The sequence below is a fragment of the Amblyraja radiata genome, chromosome 6 (genome assembly GCF_010909765.2).
Source record: "Amblyraja radiata isolate CabotCenter1 chromosome 6, sAmbRad1.1.pri, whole genome shotgun sequence".
In the NCBI taxonomy this organism is placed as follows: domain Eukaryota; kingdom Metazoa; phylum Chordata; class Chondrichthyes; order Rajiformes; family Rajidae; genus Amblyraja; species Amblyraja radiata.
The window spans coordinates 54,915,469-54,936,163 of record NC_045961.1 but is presented as its reverse complement, the minus strand read 5'-3'; the positions used below and the strand labels follow the sequence as shown (position 1 = coordinate 54,936,163).

At 41.5% G+C, this 20,695-nt stretch overlaps 1 protein-coding gene across 2 annotated transcripts in view; it reads left to right on the top strand.

The window, feature by feature from the left end:
* Nucleotides 1-20,695, top strand: part of stard13 (StAR related lipid transfer domain containing 13) — a 363,098-nt gene that overhangs the window by 151,759 nt on the left and 190,644 nt on the right. For both annotated transcript variants that reach the window (XM_033022887.1, XM_033022886.1), the window contains one exon: nucleotides 13,139-13,172. In XM_033022887.1, the coding sequence (XP_032878778.1) occupies nucleotides 13,139-13,172 (34 nt within the window). The remainder of the gene's footprint in view (nucleotides 1-13,138; nucleotides 13,173-20,695) is intronic.

The following is a 20,695-nucleotide window of genomic DNA, read 5'->3' as shown; positions in this document are numbered from 1 at the left end:
GCATTCAGGAACTGAGCCCTGCATTCCTCCAGCACAAAGTGTTGTGGAAATATAAATGAATTCCACCATAGTGTGGCCAATACACCTCAAATGTCTGCTTTTAAAACCAATTGCAACTTGCACTGCTGAATATATGTCAGCATAAAATAACATGTTCGGCCATTGGTGAAAGCAATTTATTCTGTATCGGCGAAGCAGGCTGGCTGGAAACATGTTAATATATTCAGCTGCTGCAACATTTTTCTCAGCATGATTTAAAGTATATGTTTTTGAGCCAATTAGGTCAAAGAATCTAAAGGAAAAAACGTTTTTTTAATGCTGATTGTGCTTTCCTTCACAATAATGTTGTTGTTGGAATCCATCCTAAGTGAGGTGAAGCGGTATGTGTGGGTAAAAGGCAGTTCGTTTTTCCCAGTCTCTTTCAGGAGGTGTGGTGAAGCCAAAGAGAGACTGAGGGTCAGCAATCTGCCATTGGAATGTTCATTCCAGACGTATGTGGAGAAACACAGAGTGGGTGTTTGAAAACAACCACCAGAGCAATTCCCAGGGATAAAATGCAGCCCCATATTACAACATGGTACTACATGTATAAAGACCTTAGGCAATTATAATAACTAGTCTGTACATAACACATGTATAACAGGTTTAAGGTGAGAGGGGAAACATATAATAATAACCTGAGGGACAATTTTTCACAGTGAGGAAGGTGGGTATATGGAATGAGCAGCCAGAGGAGGTAATTGGGGCAGGTACTATAGCAACATTTCAATGGCATTTGGACAGGTACATGAATAGGGTAGGTTTATAGGCCAAACGCGGACAGTGGACCAGTGAAGATGTGGCATCTCGGTTGGCCTGGTCAAGTTGGGCGAAGAGTCTTGTTTCCGTGCTGTGTGAACCTATGACTCTAACTGAAGAGATCACATATTATTGTTTAATACTTCAAAATAGTGACTATTTTATAAATCTCAACAAAAACCAGAATAATATCATTGATTTTTTATTTAATATATTTTTTTATTAAAGGTAATCAATTACAATGCTTCAAACAACTTTATATCAAATTAATTCAATTTGCATTAAGTAAAACACTAGTAATACTTATCTACTATTTTTTTAGAAATAATGATAGAGAAAGAATAGAACAGTTATAAATCATTAAGAGAGTGATTAAATAATAATTTGATTATATATAAGAAAGAAAAGAGAAACGAAAAAAAAAAATTTGAGTAACCACAATATGTATTATTAATAACACTACTACAAGTGATAGTATCAATAAAGACATATATGTTAATTCCAATATAAAAATGAATTATTCTCACCAAATCCCGCAGGGTGCACGCCGAGCTGTGTTGCCAAGAACAGCTACTTCTCTAAATACTGTATATATGGAGACCATATCTGTTCAAAAGAATTATACTTGTCCAATAGGACAAATCTAATTCTTTCCAGATGTAACGTCTCCATCATCTCTGTTGCCCACATTTTGGTTGTGGGGGATAATGTTCCCTTCCAAAATTTCAATATGATTTTTTTCCCAATTATCAAACAGTAATCAAAGAAATTTCTTTGATTTACTGTAAGTGATAGATGTAAATCCGGAATTCCAAATATTATTAGCTTTGGGTTAGGGTCCAATTTAACTTTGATGACTTCAGAAATAACTTTAAAAATTTCTGTCCAGTAATAATTCAATTTAGGACATGTAACGAAACTATGTATTAAATTTGCCTCTGCTTTCTTGCACTTATCACAAATAGCGGAGAGATTCGGAAAAATACTATTTAATTTAGTTTTCGAATAATGTAACCTATATAATACTTTAAATTGTATCAGTATATGTCTGGCGTTTAATGAACACCGGTGTATTCGTTGTAGACTTTCTTCCCAGTTTTCTTTTGTTATAGCCAATCCCATTTCATTTTCCCATGCTTGACGATATATTTCCGTTATTGGATTCTCCTTATCCAAAATGATGTTATATATATAGGCTATTAATTTTTCTGTATTTGGATGTAAATTAAACAGTTCGTCTAACAATCCTGCTTCTTTATTTTTATAATCTTGTGTATTGGATTTAATATAATCTCTAATTTGTAAATACCTAAACAAATGTTGTGGAGACAATCCATAAATATCTTGTAACTCCTGGAATAAAAGAAATTTTCCTTTTCTATAAAGGTGTTCTATCCTTGTAATTCCTAAATCATCCCATTGTTTAAACCCCCCATCTAATATAGCAGGTTTAAACGATGGATTATTCATAATTGGTAATCTAAATGAGAGATTATCCAAATGTAGAGTCTTAACTATTTGTTTCCAAATACGTCTATTATTATATATTATTAGGTTGTCTTTATAATATTTTTTTGGTACTTCCGTTGGTGCAAAAATTATCGAACCTACATTGAAAGGTAGACAGTCTTCCTTTTCTATATTTAACCATGTCGGTTCATGATCCATATTTACCCACCAGAAATTCATATTCTTAATCTGAACAGCCCAGAAATAATATAAAAAGTTTGGAAGTGCTAATCCTCCATTTATCTTAGCTTTGCATAGATGTTTTTTATTTATTCTGTGATTTTTATAATCCCAAATAAAACTATTGACAATATTATCAATTTTTTTTAAAAAAGTTTTCGGAAGAAAAAAAGGAATAGCCTGAAACAAATATAACAACTGCGGTAGAAATACCATCTTTATGGCACTTATTCTACCAATCATGGATATAGGAAGTGTTTTCCAATATAAAATATTTTTTCTAAGTTTATCTAATAGTTGAGGATAGTTGGATTTTATTAATGAGTTATGAGTTTTAGTTACGTTAATCCCTAAATATTTAAGTTTGTCTGTAACTACTTTTAATGGGTATTGTTGTAATGTATTTAGATTTATTCCTGTTATTGGCATAATCTCGCTTTTATCCCAATTAATCCTATACCCAGAAAATGCACCAAACTTAGTTATAATGTTTAGCAGGTTGGGAATACTAATTTCCGGTTTTGTAATATAAATCAAAACATCATCTGCATATAAAGAAATTTTATTAATTGTTGTATCAGTATTATAGCCATATATTTCAGGTTCAGATCTAATTTTTTCCGCCAATGGTTCTATCACCAATGCGAACAATAAGGGTGATAACGGACATCCCTGTCTGCAACCCCTAGAGAGTTTGAATTTGGCTGATAAAATTTGGTTAGTCAAAATTCTTGCCATAGGATTCGAGTATAAAATTCTTACCCATTTACAAAATCTATCCCCCAATTGAAACTTTTCCATTATATTAAATAAATACATCCATTCCACCTGATCAAACGCTTTTTCTGCATCTAGTGATATAACCGCTAGTTCCGTATCTCGTATTCTTTTTGAATATATAATATTAAACAAACGTCTGAGATTATGGGATGAGTAACGTTTTGGGATAAAACCTGTTTGATCATAATGTATTAATTTAGAGATCACTAAACTTAATCTCCTAGATAAGACCTTAGTTAATATTTTTTGGTCTGTATTTAAAAGGGCAATCGCTCTATATGATCCAGGATCTTCCAAATCCTTATCTACTTTAGGGATGAGTGTAATTGTGGATTCATTTAAAGATTCTGGTAATTTTCCTTGGTCATATGCATATCTATACATTATTTGTAATCTTGGGGAAATCAGATCTTGAAATTTTTTATAAAATTCTGCACTCAGGCCATCTGGGCCCGCTGCTTTTCCGTTCTTTAGCGAACTAATTGATTCTATAATGTCTTTTACTGTTATTTCAGCATTTAACAATTCTCTACCTTCCTGATCTAAGCTATTGATTTGACATTCTTGTAAAAATATTTCCATACTATCTGTTTGTCCTGTTAGTTTTGACGAATAAAGATTTTTATAATATTGTAAAAATCTATCATTAATATCTTTTGGAGTAATTAATATATTTCCATACTCAGATCTAATTCCGTGTATCATCTTCTCATCTTCTAATTTTCTAAGCTGTCGTGCTAGTAATTTTTGTGGCTTATCTCCAAATTCAAAATACACTTGCTTAGTTTGTTGAAAAAGTTTAATCACTTGATTAGAATATATTTTATTTAATCTATATTTTACTGATGCAATTTTATTACTTAACTCTTTGGAAGGCTGTTTTATATTTTCATTATCTAGACGTTTTATCTCATTTTCTAAATTTTGTTCTATTTTTCGATTTTCTTTATTGAGATGTGCTTGTGCGGATATTATTGCGCCACGCATGAATGCCTTAAATGTGTCCCAAAATAGTGATGGAGAAGTTTCAGGATTATCATTAGTTTCAAAAAATAATTTAATCTGATCCATCACATATTTACAACAGTCATTGTCCTTTAATATCTGAGGGTTAAATCTCCAGGTAGTAGTTTTATTAGATATATCTTTTAATTTTATCTTAAATGTTAATGGCGCATGATCCGAGATGATAATATTATGATATTTTGCATCATACGTAAAAGGAAGTAATTTAGAATCTATTAAAAAATAATCTATCCTCGAATAGGTTCCATGTACGGGCGAGAAAAAAGAATATTCTCGTCCGGATGGATTATCTAACCTCCAGATGTCTTTAATATTAGATGTATTGATAAAAGCATTTATGAATTTACTTGATTTCGAGGCAGCTTTCCTTTTTGCAGATGATCTATCTAGATAGTTATCTAAAGTACAATTTAAATCACCTCCAATTATTAAATTGTGTTGAGTGGATATAGGAATATTATTAAATATTTTCTTAAAAAATAATGGATTATCAAAATTAGGGGCATATATATTCATTAAAATTACCTTTTTTGAATATAATTCCCCTGTAATTATTACATATCTGCCTTCTTTATCTATAATAGAACTTTGTATGAAAGGTATACCTTTGCGAATAATTATTGCAACTCCTCTAGATTTATGAATAAATGTAGAATGATACACCTTAGAAATCCATTTAGCTGTTAATCTATGTTGAGCATCTTTTTTAAGATGAGTCTCTTGAAGGAAAATGACATCTGTCTTCAATCTGTTCAACTGAGCTAACACCTTTCCCCTTTTAATTGGTTCATTAATTCCTTTTACATTCCAACTGCAGAAGGTTACTCCATCACCCCCAGTCTTCACCTTTATATCATGCATTTTACTATTAGGGCGGCTTTTTTTGGAGTAGCCTTCTTGACTCCCCCAGCTCCCCGTTGCACCCGGACATCAATCCAATGAGAATTTCTATCCACCTTAATCCGCATCTATGTCTTCTTAAACTAAATACACAATATCCTTCACATCTACATTCAAATAATATATAATATAAGATCAATAAAAAACAAAAACAATAAGAAATATCAATAATAAAAAAAAAGTAAAGGGTGTTAATAGGGTGCTCAGAAAAAAAAGAAACTACACTTGTATAGTGTGTAGTATGTGAAGGTGAAAGCCACACTAACGTGGCCATTAATCTAAAGACTTCCGTTTTTTTAATTAAAAAAAAGATGTTAATTATACCAGCTCCTATCTCAAATGCTATATATATTGGGGTGGGGTACTAACTTTATATACTTAGTACTTAGTAATTATTTCTATTATTCATATTACTATTTGCTAATTACTAATATCAATTATATTTAATACTATAATATGTAATACTATTATCATGGAATAATTAAATATTTTCTAATAATTAATACAGAACTACTACTAAATGCCCATTATTCCACTTCCTTCTAAGTGAGTATTTCATAACCACAGGTCAATGATAAAAGTTCAGTCCTCTCCTTCTCCCTCGGGTTCTTCCTCCGCATCTTCTCTCTCTTCATCTTCTGGCTTCTGCTGTATGCCTCGGGCGAATTTCAATGCTTCAGTATGCTTAACGAAACGATATTCCTTGTCATCATAAGTTACTCTCAGTATTGCTGGGTACATCAAGCCATATCTCAAATTCTTAGTATTCTGTAAATTCCTCAGGATACCTTTTGTTTCTTTAAATAGTGCTCTTTTCTTGGCCACTTCTGCTGGGAAGTCTCTAAAAATACTGATGTTGTCTCCCTCGTATTTCAGGTTTCTCTTTTTTATTATTATCTTCATCATTTCTTCGAAGACATGGTCAAAGGCCACTTTTACAATCATTTGTCTGGGCGATGAACCTATCCCAGGGGCCCGTCTTAGAGCCCTATGTGCACGGCTCAACAGGGGTTCATGATCCAAATTCAGAATATCCATTAAAAGTTTTGCAACAAATTTTCGAGGATCTTGACTCCCCTCACGACCTTCGCTCAGACCAACTATACGCAAATTTTTACGGCGTTGGCGTCCCTCCAGATCAATACATTTCTCGTTTGTTTTACGTAATAATTCTAAGAGGCGTTTGTTCTCGGCACGGAGTTTTTCGGTCTCCTTAGTATTCACTTCAGCAATTTTAGTTAGCTCTTTAATTGCTTCGCCTTGTTGGTCTAGCGAAATTATAGTAGGATCTATCTTGTCATCCAGCTTTCTTTCCATCCCAGCAGCTATATCCTTTACATCCTCAATTTGAGTTTGTAACTCGGCATTAGCCTTTTCCTTCCACTCATCCATCATACTTTTTACCGTCGTTATAACTTGTTTTATTAAGTCTTCTTTATCTTCTTTATTTTTCTCGTGAGACACCAGCATATCCGCTTTTAAACTTTTTATCTCCTCCATATACTCCTTCCTCTGCTTCTTTATCTCCTCCATATACTCCTTCCTCTGCTTCTTTATCTCACCTAGAATGGTAGTCTTAAGTTCCTCCATTTCAGCTTTCCTCTGTGAGACATCTTCTTGAGAAGCAGCAGCTGCACTCGAGCTGAGGCCAGTTTCCTTTCTCGTAGATTTTTTTCCAGTGGTGGGGGGAGGGGAGCGCTGGGTCATAATTTCTTCTTAAAATCGCGCGCCTGATGACGTCACGCACCTTTTAAACGCTGCCGGAGCCGTTCGCAATCGATCTCCTGTGGTAAGTGCGTTTGTTTGACCCTTTTACCCCCGTTTTAAATTCAGTTTTTTGCGGAGCTGTAATGGCGCGATTCCACTCACATCGTGGCGCCAACCGGAAGTCCTTATCATTGATTTTTTAATTTCTCATGTAGTCATACAGCATGGAAACTCAATCCAAAATCGGTCATTCCGACCAAGATGTCCCATCTAAGCGAGTCCCATTTGATCCATATCCCACTAATCCTTTCCAAACCTTTCCTGTCCATCTACCTCTGAGTTTGTTTACATAAAATTACCGTTCCCTTTCACATTGCACCATTGTCACTCATGTGGGCCCCTTTAAATGTCTAGTGCTTTATTAAAAAGTACTAGGAATCTTTCCAAGGGTGGAGGGTGAGGAATATTTTCATAGGGAACTCACTTTAAATATAAATAATCCTTGGATTTGTTTGATTTTATTTGCTGTACATAATAAACAACAGGAGGGATGATGGCAAATACTTTTATATGAAGATCATGCATTGCAACTGAACTTTCTGAGGGAGGGATTTGCTTCAATGGAATTAGCCCTGCTTACACACGGTAACAATGACTGTCACTGTTACATAGAACCTAGAACAATGCAGCACAAGGACAGTCTCTTCAGCCTACAATGTCTGTGCTGAACATGATGCCAAGACCAACTCTTGTCTGCCTGCACAAAATCCATATACAGGTGCACAACCTTTTATCCGAAAGCCTTGGGACCAGACACTTTTCGTAATTCGGAATTTGTCGGTCTTCGGAATGGAATTTTTTTAGCGTAGATTTTAATGGCTGGCTCAGTGGTAGAGTGCTCGGCTCATATCCGTAAGGTCGCGAGTTTGCGCCTTGATCCCGGCAGTTCCTCAGTCGCGAGTTTGAGTCTTCAATGTAGTTTTTTCTTGCAGAATAAATGTCTGTATGAAATGCAGTGTGTTGAATGAATTCCTGAATTTATAAATGTGACCGCAGCATTGAATCACCTCTCGCACTCATGTCACCCTAGCGGGGCTACATGCCCTTAGGGAACATTTTCACACTCTTATATCCGTGTGCAGCAGAGGCGACGTGCGTTTGGCGCCAAACGTGAGCTTTGGTGAGCTTTGGTGTGCAGACGACATCCTGGGGAAAATGTCCGGTTTCTTCCAGGTAGGCGATATACCCTCCCGGGCAATATACCCTCCGCTTCTCTTTTATGAAGGGGATTTAGTTCCCCTTTCTTCCAGGACCGACCGGAGGTTCCGCTGTCACCTCTGCGGGCCACCCTCAGTGAACGCTCACTCAACTTTGTCTTGGGATTCCTACTCTCCCGCGCAATGTACCCTCACCTTCTCTTTTATGAATGGGGATTTAGTTCCCCTTTCTTCGAGGACCGACCGGAGGTTCCGCTGTCACCTCTGCGGGCCGCCCTCGGTGAACGTCCTGTCTCCCTGTCCCTGGGATAGCAGGCAGCGATCAAACAGCACAATACCCCCCTCCCCCTCCAACTCCAGAGGAATCCCCTCCCCGATGGGTCGCTACGGCGACAAGTGGCTGTTCGCCCACAGCCCGAGCTGCGCGACCCCAAGAACAAGACGTACCTTGCACACCATCAGCTTCTGCCCATACGGGGAGCGTGTTCCTCTGGAGTTGGAGCGGGGCTGGGCTGGAGTTGCTGATCTGGGATCTCCGTGCTTGCAATGGGCCTGGGGGTCGGTGTCCCGATGAGGGGGCTGTGGGCGAACTGCCACTTGTCGCCGTAGCGGCCCATCGGGGAGCGGCTTCTGGTGGTCCTGATGTCTCCGGCCAGTTTGCAGTTTTCCTCTGGAGTTGGAACGGGGCTGGGCTGCTGCTGGCTGTGGGTCTCTGGGATCTCCGTGCTTGCAGTGGGCCTGGGGGTCGGTGTCCCGTTGGTCCTGACGTCTCCGGTGACTGGCACTGACCTGCTAGCATCGCCGACATGAAGACAGTGCAAAGCCCCCGCGCCGGTGCAATGGGCGGGGAGCTGGAGAGGGGAGGGAAGGGGTCACACACATGGCCGGGAAGCAGAGGGGTGTAGGTGGGTTGAAACTGAAGTCAGCGACAATCTGCTGCTGCTGCCTGCCCGCTGAGTTAAAAAGTTCCCACGCAAGACTCACGATACACTGTGTATCGTGCTACCGTGGGAACTTTTTAACTCAGCGGGCAGGCAGCAGCATATTGTCAATTATTAACCCTCCCGCGCAATATACCCTCACCTTCTCTTTTATGAATGGGGATTTAGTTCCCCTTTCTTCGAGGACCGACCGGAGGTTTCGCTGTCACCTCTGCGGGCCGCCCTCGGTGAACGTTTTCAAGGACCTTTCTTCAAGGACCGAAAAAATGTCCGCTATTCGGAGGTTTTCGTTATTTGGATCTTCGGATAAAAGGTTGTGCACCTGTACCTCCATTCCCTGCATATCCATGTGCCTATCCAAAAGTCTCTTAAATGCCACGATCGTATCTGCCTCAACCACCACCTCTAGCGGCTCATTCCATTAATTAAATCCACTTTCTAAACCATGGTTCCCATTTGGACCGCTCCACTTTACTTTTCCACATTGTACCGGTGCATTGCAAGTTCATCTTATCTTCCCACCACACATGTTATTGCCTTGTAGACTTTCTTGAACTGGGTTCAAGAATTTCAAAATTATCAGCATTCCCAGCCTTTGCATCTCACTCTTTTGTTTTTGTTTCCCTTCTTTTCTGTCCTCTTTTCTGCCAGTAACTTTGTAATGACTTGGCTTCTCCAGATACCCTCCCATTTTCCTCGTGTCTTTCACCCAGCTATATTATCCCGTTTTGCCCACAGTTTCATTATAGATCTTTCCTTTTTTTCACTCCTCCCCCTCCAATCTTCGTTGCACAAGAAAAAACATGGTTTACCTTTAACGTTTTTAGAGTTGGAAGAATTTAATTGTCATTTGTACCAGCAAAGGAACAATTAAATTCTTACTTGTTGCAGCTTAACTGGTCCCTTAACACAGTAATACTCGCTCAAATAGAAAGTAATCACTAATCCAATAAATGAATAACCGTGATACCAGGTAACCATAAAAGTGCAAAAACTAAGTCCGTAGTTTGTAGGTTAATTGGCCTCTGTAAATTGCCCCTAGTATGTCGAACTAATGTGAATGGGTGATCGATGGTTGGCTTGGACTCAGTGGGCCAAAGGGCCTGTTTCCATGCTGTATCTCTAAACTGAACTAAATAATTGCTTGGCTCAGGATCGATTGTTTTAATTCCAGGACTTTTAAAACAGATGTATCCCTGTCAAGTTATTGGCCTGAAACATTAATTATGCTAACGATAGACACAAAATGCTGGAGTAAAGCCCCTGTCCCACGATGCGAGTTTACCCAAGAGCTCTCCCGAGTTTAAAACGCGCATCGTGGGACAGGCCCTTAACTCAACGGGACAAGCAGCATCTCTGGATAAAAAGAATGGGTGACGTTTCGGGTAGAGACTGTAAACCAACATCTGCAGTTCCTTCCTGCACATTCATTCTGCTTCTCTCTTCATTTATGCTACCTGACTGGCTGAGATTTTCTATTATTTCCTGTATTTTATAACTGTGCTGAGTTTGTATTAACTTTACTATTTACAAAAATAGTGTTTATTTTTTACTCTAAAACCAACATGTACAATCCTAGATTTGCAAACATCACGAATTAAAGCCCCCAATTTATTGGAAGTTTAAAATGGAGACACGAGCTGGAATCTTGAGCAAAACACAAAGTGCTAGAGGAACTCAGCGGTTCAGGCAGCATCTGTGGAGGGAATGGACAAGCGACCTTCCTATAGCATGGAAACAAGGACCTGCAGATGCCATTTTACACAAAAGGATACAAAGTGCTGGAGTAACTCAGCAGAAAAGGCAGCATTTCTGGAGAATATGGATAGGTGATGTCCCTTCTTGAGACTCAGCACAGCGCTTTGTGTTTTGCTTATTGAAGATTTATACTGTATGTGTTTCCGATAAATCTGATGCAATAGCGATAAAATACATTCTGCAGTGGACCTCTTTTCCCAAGTGGGAACCAATCCGTTTTGAATAATATCATTAGTGTAAATGAAAACCAAGAACCTGTGGTCTCAACAAAAGCATGCAGATCTGTACAGACTAAACATATTAAACACAGACTGACAGAACTGGGCTTTGAACTCTGAAACTTCGGTGACTCCTTTTTCCTGTGTGAATTCCTTGTGGTGAAGAATCCTACACTCTGACTGTGATCTGAGTATAATCCAAGTAGGAAATATTAAATTCAGCACTCTATGGAAGGCTTTTGGCAAAAGAAAGATGATGCCATGGGATAAGAGAAAAATATATAGTTTTAACTACAGATTAGTTCATGCTTGCGTAATTTCTATTTATGAATGAAAATACAAAGTGCTGTGTTGAGTCTGAAGAAGTGTACTGACCCGAAATGTCACCCAATCCATATTCTCCAGCGATGCTGCCTTTCCGGCTGAGTTACTCCAGCACTTAGTATCCTTTTGTGTAAACTGGCATCTGCAGTTCCCTGTTTCCAAGCTGTAGGAAGGTCGTCTGTCCATTCCCTCCACAGATGTGGAGTCAGAGTAATCGAGCCATTAAGCATGGAAACAGGCCCTTCGGCCCAACTCGTCCATGCCCTATCTAAGTTAGTCCCATTTGCCTACATTTGCCCATATCCCTCTAAACCTTTCATAACCTGTCCAAGTGTCTTATAAATGCTGTTATATTACCTGCCTCAACTACCACCTCTGGCAGCTCGTTCCAAATACCAGCCACCCACTGAGTGAAAAAGACAGAGTTTTCTCTTAATCAATGCCCCTCATGATCTTTCACACAACAATAAAACTCTCTCAGCCTCCTACACTCCAAAGAAAAAAGGCCCAGCCTATCCAACCTCTCCCTATAACATAAGCCCGCAAGGTAAGGTAACATCCTGGTGAATCTCTTCTACATCTTTTCCAACTTGATGACAGGGCAAGCAGAACTGGACACGTAAAGAGTAAATAAAGTTTCATACCTTGGTTGTTGACCCATATTAGAAAAGGTACCGAAAGGATTAGAAAGACATCAACATTTGACTGCAAACCAACTCAAGCATTCTTCTCTGTAAACTGCTCCAGAGCAGAAAATGGCGGCCAGACTAAAATTCACAAATTAAACTACTTATTCCGTCTTGAGTGAGTTGATGTTGAGTACAAAAATTAGGACATTATGATGTACCCATACAAATCGTTGGTGACACCACATTTGGGGTACTGTGTGCAGTGCTGGTTGGCACGGACAAAGTTTAGAGTTTAGTTTATTACTGTCACATGTACCGAGGTATAGTGAGAAGCTACCCAGTCAGCAAAAAGACTATACATGATTACAATCAAGCCATCCACAGTGTTCAGATGCAGGATAAAAGGACCATCGTTTAGTGCAAGATAAAGTCCAGTATAGTCCGATTAAAGATAGTCTGAGTGTCTCCAAAGAGGCAGATGGAAGGTCAGGCCACTCTCTAATTTGTGATAGGATGGTTCAGTCACCCGATTATAGCTGGAAAGAAACTGTCCCTGAATCTGGAGGTGCACGTTTTTCACCTCTTGCCTGATGGGAGAGGGGACAAGAGGGAGTGACCAGTGTGAGACTGGTCCTTGATTATGCAGCATGAAATGTAGATGGAGTCGATCGAAGGGAGGTTGGTTTGCGTGATGGTCTGCACAGTTCTCTGCAGTGGGCTGAAAGGCCTTCTATGCTACACAGCTTTATGACTCTAGCAAAGCAAATCTGGTATCAATCAGTCTGACGATGGGTTACTAGACCGATTCAAATTAAGAGTGAGCCATTAAAGAGCTTGATAGAGGAAATGCTATTTAATACCTTTAAGGAGACATTTTCATTTCTCATGTACTCTCTGTGATTGATATTTTCAAGCATTGAAATTTAATTATTTGGGAATGGGACAGGTAGCGTTTAACTGCCTGTCTCAATCACCTTGGGCTGGATTAGTGAAACATTTACAATTTATTTTCACCTGGTGTTTGTCTCATGGCTTCAATGTTTACCAAGGCTTCTGTGGACTGACAATTGCCTTCAACGTGTTAGCTTTCAAGATCATCTGGAAGATAGTTGGGATTAAATTGAAAGTTGTGTTTTTGTTTGCTCCTTTAGGCACTGCCACTGAAGCTGAGCCAGGAGACAGCCGGTGAGTTCCATGTCTTTAGAGTCTCACAGTCTATGCACATTCCCTTAAATATAATAACATCTAAATGGGTTTTGCATGTGATCATAAAAGTGTAACCATTACAGGTTTCTGCAGGTTTATGCTGGATGGTGTTGTCAGGAGTAGTTGCATTACCTTTCCACAGCAGTAAAGATTTCAAAAGAAATGTCCTTTTTTGTCAGATTATGAGGTGTTTGAGAATACTGGGTATAAGAATACTATCGAAAATTCTCGTTGTTTCATGCACACTAAAATCATACAATTTACACAATTTTGATGCAAATTATTGAGATTTTAATTATTATATTGCAACACATTGAATTTCTGTATATTTAAAAAATGGATATGACTTAAACCGAGAATCTAAAGGCATGAATATGTCTTAAACTATTGAATCTGTGGAATTAATTGCCACAGACGACGCTGGAGGCCAAGTCATTGGGTATTTTTAAAGTGAAGATTGATAGGTTCTTGATTAATAAAAACACCAATGACTACGTGGAGAAGGCAGGAGAATGGGGTTGAGAGAAAAAAATAGATCAGCGATGAATGAATGGCGGAGCAGATTTGATGGTCCAAATAGCCTAATTCTGCTCTTATGTCGTGTGATCGTATGATCTGTGGTTTATAAAATATTGGCGTGATCCTAATTCGCAAACTGAATGCTGCAGTTTATAGACTGTATTTCTGTATTTTAAATAATCCAAAGCAAAGTCTATAATACTTTCTGGCTTGACAGCTTTGGGACAGTATTTAGAATGCACAATTTTGACTGGATATTTTTTATATGCACTTTGGAGGTTGAAAATTAGCTATAAATTGTCATGTACTCCACCAGTATTTACATCCTGAAACCACATATGCTGAACACATTTCAGGGAACCTCTGATTCAGATTCTGTGTTTGATGTTTACCTTATGAGTTCGCATAGTGCATTAATTAATAGAAAGGGAACAAAGTGCATCTAGCGGTTTACCTACCTTTCATATACAGCGGCATTGCCGATTACTCAGGAGCCTCAGCTGCTTTGCATTAGTTTGCACCCCCATTATCTTTTATCACTGCCCTCTGAGGTAGGACTGAAACTTAACAAGGGCACTGCCGCCATTGGCAATGACAACGCAATGGCAGGTAAATTTCTTCCCAAGCTCCAAGAGCAAACTGCCAGAGGTGAAGACATTTGCTGCTGTCATTTCATATAGCATAGAACAGTGGAGCACAGTAACAGGCCGTTCAGCCCACAATGTTTGTGCCGAAAATGAAGCCAAGTTAAACTGATTGCATCTGCCTGTACATGGTCCATATCCTTCTTTTCCCTGCGCTTCCATGCACCTATCTAAATGCCTCTTAAACATCACTATCATATCTACCTCCACCACCACCTCTGGCAGTGGGTTCCAGGCCCACACCGCTCTCTGCGTTAAAAAATGTGCCTCCATTAAACTTTCACCCTCTTGCTTTTAGCTATGCTCTCTATTGTTGGACATTCCTCACTGGGAAAAAGGTTCTGACTGTCTACCTGATTTACACCTCTCATAATTTAATATACTTCTATCAAGTCTCCTCTCAACGTCTGACGTTCCAGAGAAAAATCCAAGGAGATTTTATATACAGGGTACTTCTATCAAGATTCCCATCAACCTCAGAAGTTCCAGAGAAAAATCCACAGCTTTGTAAGGAAGCAGCCCACTGGTGACCAGTGTAGATTATCTGTTAACGACACAGTTTCAACATTTGGACAATAACAATAATTTCCCTTTGATCATTGTGGCTCTAATTTTCACATCTGAGCCGGGGCACCATATTTCCACTGTAAGAAGTTCGTCAACACAACCAGCGTAAATTTTATTGAGTGGTTCAGTGGTAAATCCTGCCGCATCAGGTTTAGTTTCGATTTTGGCGATACAGCATGGAAACAGGCCCTTTGGCCCACAGAGTCGAGGCCGATCATTGATCACCTGTTCATTCTAGTTCACTTTCTCATACACTCCCTGCACACAATGGACTGTAAATTATACAGAGGCCAATTTTACAGGGACCAATTAACCTACAAACCTGCACGTCTTTGGCATGTGGGAGGAAATAAGAGCACCGGGAGGAACCCACGCGGCCACAGGGAGAACGTGCAAACTCCACACAGATAGCACCCAAGGTCAGGATCGAATCAGGGTCTCAGGATCAGCAGCTCTACCCTCTGCACCACTATTCCTCTGTGTGTCTGTAGATCAGATACGCAGAGGAATGAAAATAATAGAATACATTGAATTCTTATGGTTTCCAATTTTTTATGACATTCAAATTTTATTTGAAGCTTGAATACATGGCATACAAAAATATAATGCTGGATGATCAAATTATATGACATTTGTGAGGGAGAAAATCCCTTTTACTTTTCACAATTTTTTTTCTTCTTTGTAACCTTCCAACAAGCAAATAGCAGGTTGCATATTCCAAGTATGTTGAAGATTTACTGTGACGTTCTCTTTACACAACTGGGCTTTTTGTTTAAACAATTTCAGAATGCACAAGAATTTTGATCAAATTAAATTATTTGCAACATCATTCCAGAAATTTACTTTTCTAGTAGTCACTGTTCTGTTCTTTGTTCCGATTGAATTATTGCATTCAAATGAGAGGAAGGCATATTAAAAATTGATTCAAAATGGGGCAGCACAGTGGCACCATGGTAGAGTTGTAACCTCACAGCACCGGTGACTCAGGTTTGATTTTGTTTACTTATGCTGTCTGTACGGAGATTGTACATTCTCCCTATGAGCACATGGCTTTTCTCCAGGTGCTCTGGTTTCCTCCCGCACTTCAAAGTATGTTTGTAGGTTAACCGGCTTCTGTAAATTGTCCCTAGTATGTAGGATAGTTCCAGTGTACGAGGTGATCGCTGGTTGGCATGGACTCGGTGGGCCGAAGGGTCTGTTTCCACGCTGTAGCTCTAAAGTCCAAAAGTAAAATCGACCAGACCCGAAACGTCACCCATCCATGCTCTCCAGAGATACTGCCTGACCGGCTATGTTTACTCCAGCAGTTGGTCTTTTTTTTCAAGGTTATTTACGGTTCCTGATAATTGATTTGTAACCAAGTAACTGTCCAGTTTACAGAGTCGCAGTGTCAAGTTACAATTCAGCTCCAATTTTCCATGGGCTAACACGGTTATTAATCACAGCGATCTCCTGCTGGTTTCAGGACCAGCTCCTCACCCTGGCTTTATCTGCAATTTGAACCTAACGTGGCAAGTGATGAGTGAAGCAAATCACCACTGGGTATTGTTGCTTATCCCATTGAGCGTGGCAAACATAGGGATAAACGTCAACACCTCAATGCCTAACTTCCCACTTATTCTAATTGTCCCCCGTGCAAACATTCCCAAACAGTTCAGGTTACTTGCTCGTGAACTTGCAGTGAACTAATTATTAAATTGTGTGAAAACATTGATACATGATTGCTGAGGGAAGGCAGATTGGTGACTGTAGCACTTAGTGGTTTACTGCCTCTCCGAGGAGGCCCTGTTTGATTTCTAGTGTAGTTATAGTCATACAGCATTGTAACAGACCCTTCAGCCCAACTCGTCTATGACGACCAGCATGCCCCATCTAAGCTAGTCCCATTTGCCTGTGTTTGGCCAGATTCCCTCTCCTACCCATGTGTCATCCATCCCTCTCCTATCCATCCCTCTCCTGTCCATGTGTCATTTAAATGTTCTTATAGTACCTGCCTGAACTACCTCCTCTGGTAGCTTGTTCCATATACCCACTACCTTCTGTGTGGAAAAGTTGCCCCTCAGGCTCCCTTCTTGATTCCCCTACACTGGGTAAAAGATTGTGCATTCGCCCTATCTATTCCACTCTTGATCTTGGAGTATTATGCTCAGTTTTGGTCAACCTGCTATAGGAAAGATGCCATTAAGCTGGAAAAAGTGCAGAGGATATTGCCAGGACTTGAGGGCCTGAGTTATAGGGAGTTATAGGGAGAGATTGGACAGGCTAGGACTTTATTCCGAGTAGTGCAGGAGGGTGGTGTGATCTTTTAGAGGTGTATAACATCATGAGGGGAATAGGCAGGGTGAATGTAGAGATTATTTTTCTGCCAGGTTAGGGAATCAAGAACTAAAGGGTATAAGTATAAGGTGAGAGGGTGAAGATTTAATGGGAACTTTTTCACAGAGAGAACAGAGTGCAAATGGAACGAGCTGCCAGAGGAAATAGTTGAGACAAACACAATAATAACATTGAAAAGACATTGAATAGGTATGTGGATAAGAAAGGTTTGGAGGGATATGGGTCAAACGCGGGCAAACAGGACTAGCTTAGATGGGCCATCTTGGTCTGCTGGAATGAAGGGACTGTTTCTATGTTTGTGACTCTAAGTGCCATAAGAAGATAATGACCAGTGCAAGAAGTGTTTGTATTTAGAGTGCATTCAGAAAGTATTCAGACTCCTTCACTTTTTCCACATTTTGTTATGTTACAGCCTTATTCTAAAATGGATTACATTCATTTTTTTTTATCATCAATGTACACATGATACCACATAATAGAAAAGTGAAAACAGGTGTTTAGAAATTTTTGCAAAGTAATTAAACAGTGTAAAGAAGTTAAGTCTGACACACTTGTAACTTTACTTATTGTTTAATGAGCACTCAGGTTAAACACATTCCAGCACTGACTACTAGCAGTCTATAACCGTGCTGGAACCAAGAGGGCGTGAGAGAGATAGAGAGAGAGAGTTATTATACTTGATAACTAAGGCGTGGTTAGTGGTACTGAGGTAGCTATATTATTGGTTGCATGCATGGACCATCTACATCCTTCCCCTTAGAAATCAAAACAGGATTAGAGCCGTGGCAATGTAACAGCACAGGGCATGCGAGTTTAAGCAAAGTCGCCGTAGCGAACAGGCGGCTTGACAATGCGACCCAAACGCGTGCGTACAATACCTTCCCCCCCCCCCATCGGAAAGAAGAGAGGGCGTAGCGGAAGCAGGCGAGAAAGTTAAAGCAGGATCAAGCGCAGTCGAAGCTGGAAAGGCAGGAGGGGGAGGTGAACGCAGAGGAGGTGAAGGGACCCGGGCAAAACCAGGCGGCTGAGGAGGAGGAGAACGCAAAGGAGGAGGAGACCGCAGCAGCGGAGGGGTAAGCGGCATGCGGGGAACAGCAGGGAGATCGGCAGTGACCAGCTGGAACGGTAGAGGAGGAGCATAAGGACCCGCCGGTGCAGGCTTCGGCTCGTTCACGGCCAGTAGGTGTTGACGGCTCCGGCGATAGACAGTCCCTTCATAGTCCACCAGGTAAGATCTCGGGGAGTCAGCCATACCGACCACGGTTGCGAGGCGGGAATAGCCGGTGGTAGAGTGCATCCGAACGACTTGGCCAGGCAGTAGAGGGGACAGGGGGCGGCAGGACTTGTCGTGGGAACGCCGTTGGCTCTCATGCTTCTGGTCAATCCGCTGTTGGACAGTGGCAGGCACGAGCACTTTGGGTAGCAGGGCCTGTTGGGCGATTGGCATGGGTGGTCGTGTCATCCGCGACATCAGACGCTGGGCAAGGGAACCCATGGCTGGGTCCCTGGAGATGTTTCGTAGGTTGAGTAAGCCCAGGTAAAAATCGCAGTTGGACAGGCGCGACTGCTCCAGCAGAGCCTTAGCACTCCGCACAGCCCGTTCGGCCAGGCCATTACTCTGAGGATACTCAGGGCTGCTGGTGTAGTGATGAAAGTTCCACCTGGCAGCGAAAGCCTTGAATTCGGCGCTAGTGAATTGCCAGCCGTTGTCGGTCTGCAAGCGTACAGGGGCACCGAAAGTTGCGAAGTGCTTGCGCAGCTTGCTGATGACCATCTCGGAGGTGATGGAGGGAAGTATGTCCACCTCGAACCAGTTGGAGTACGAGTCGACCAGGACGAGGAACTGTTTGCCCCGCCATTCGTATATGTCGGCAGCCAGCTATGTCCAGGGCATGGTAGGCGCCGGCTGCTGCAAAAGAGGCTGGCGCTGCTGGTGTGGGGCAAGGTTGTTGCAGGAGGGACAGGAGGACACTTTATCCCTGATGTATTTGGCCATACCGGGCCAATAAAATTGTGCTTGGGCATGAGAAATGGTAGCATCGACCCCGGGATGACCATTGTGGGCAGCATTGAAGTACAGATCGTAGAGGGAGGCTGGAACCACGACCTTGTGGCCCTTGACGATGACACCGTCTTGGATAACCAGTTCATCACGGACGAGGAAGAAAGGGTGGGCACCTGACGGCAGAGTGGTGCGCCTGTCGGGCCACCCGCGCTTGATAACGGCTGCGAGCTGCTGCAACGCAGGGTCAGCAGCGGTGTGCTCGATCAGGCACTGTAGCTGCTTGGTTGGGACAAAGTTGACGTTCAGTACCAGCAGGTCCTCCTGCTCGTAGGGGTGGCGGTCGCAGGAGGCTAGTGGGGCACGAGACAGGGTGTCAGCCACATGCATCTCAGTGCCCTTCTTGTAAACGATGTTGAAATCAAAACGCTGGAGCTGCAGCATCATGCGCTGAAGCCTGGCGGGGGCAATATGTATCGGTTTGTTGAGGATAGTCACCAATGGCTGGTGGTCCGTTTCGACTGTGAATTTGCTGCCGAAGAGGAAGTCTTTGAACTTGGAGCAGGCGAACACCACCGCCAGAAGCTCCTTCTCGATCTGAGCATACCGTTGCTCCATGTCGGTCATGGTCCGAGAGGCATACGAGACCGGTAACAGTGATCCGTCGTCATAGAGCTGCAGGCAGGCAGCACCTAGTCCAAAACGGGAGGCATCGCAGGTAACAACAATGGGATGGCGCAGGTCGAAGAATTTCAAGGTCGGGGTGCAGGTCAACTTGGACTTCAGCCATTCAAAAGCCTGCTGGTGTTGTGGAAACCAGGACCAGGCAGTGTCCTTTTTTGTTAGCTGTCTCAGGGACGAGCTCAGTTCACTGAGATTTGGGATGAACTTCCCCAGATAGTTGACCATGCCCAGGAATTGCTGCAAGCTGAGGACGTCGGTGGGGACTGACATCTGGGAGATTGCATTTGTCTTTTGCGGGTCTGGCTTCAGACCGTTAGAAGTAAAGATGTGCCCGACGTAAGGCACTTCGGATACGCGGAATCGGCATTTTTTTTCGTTCAGTTTCAAATTGATCTGTCGGGCCCGGTCCAGGACCCGGCGGAGGTTCTTGTCATGTTCAGCAGTGTTCTTCCCGTAGACTAGGATATCATCCACGATGATGGCACACGGCATGCCAGCAAACAGCTGTTCCATGGACCGCTGAAACACCTCGCTGGTAGAGCTAATACCAAATGGCATCCGTAAGAACTTGAATCTGCCATATGGAGTGGCAAACGTTGTCAGGTCGGAGGAGCGTTTGTCGAGAGGTATTTGCCAGCAAGAGCTCTTGGCATCAAGGACAGAGAAAACCGTGGCCTGGCCGACTTGAGCTGCAACGTCTTCCACGGTTCTCATAGGGTAGTGTGGTCGCCTTATCGCGAGGTTCAGGT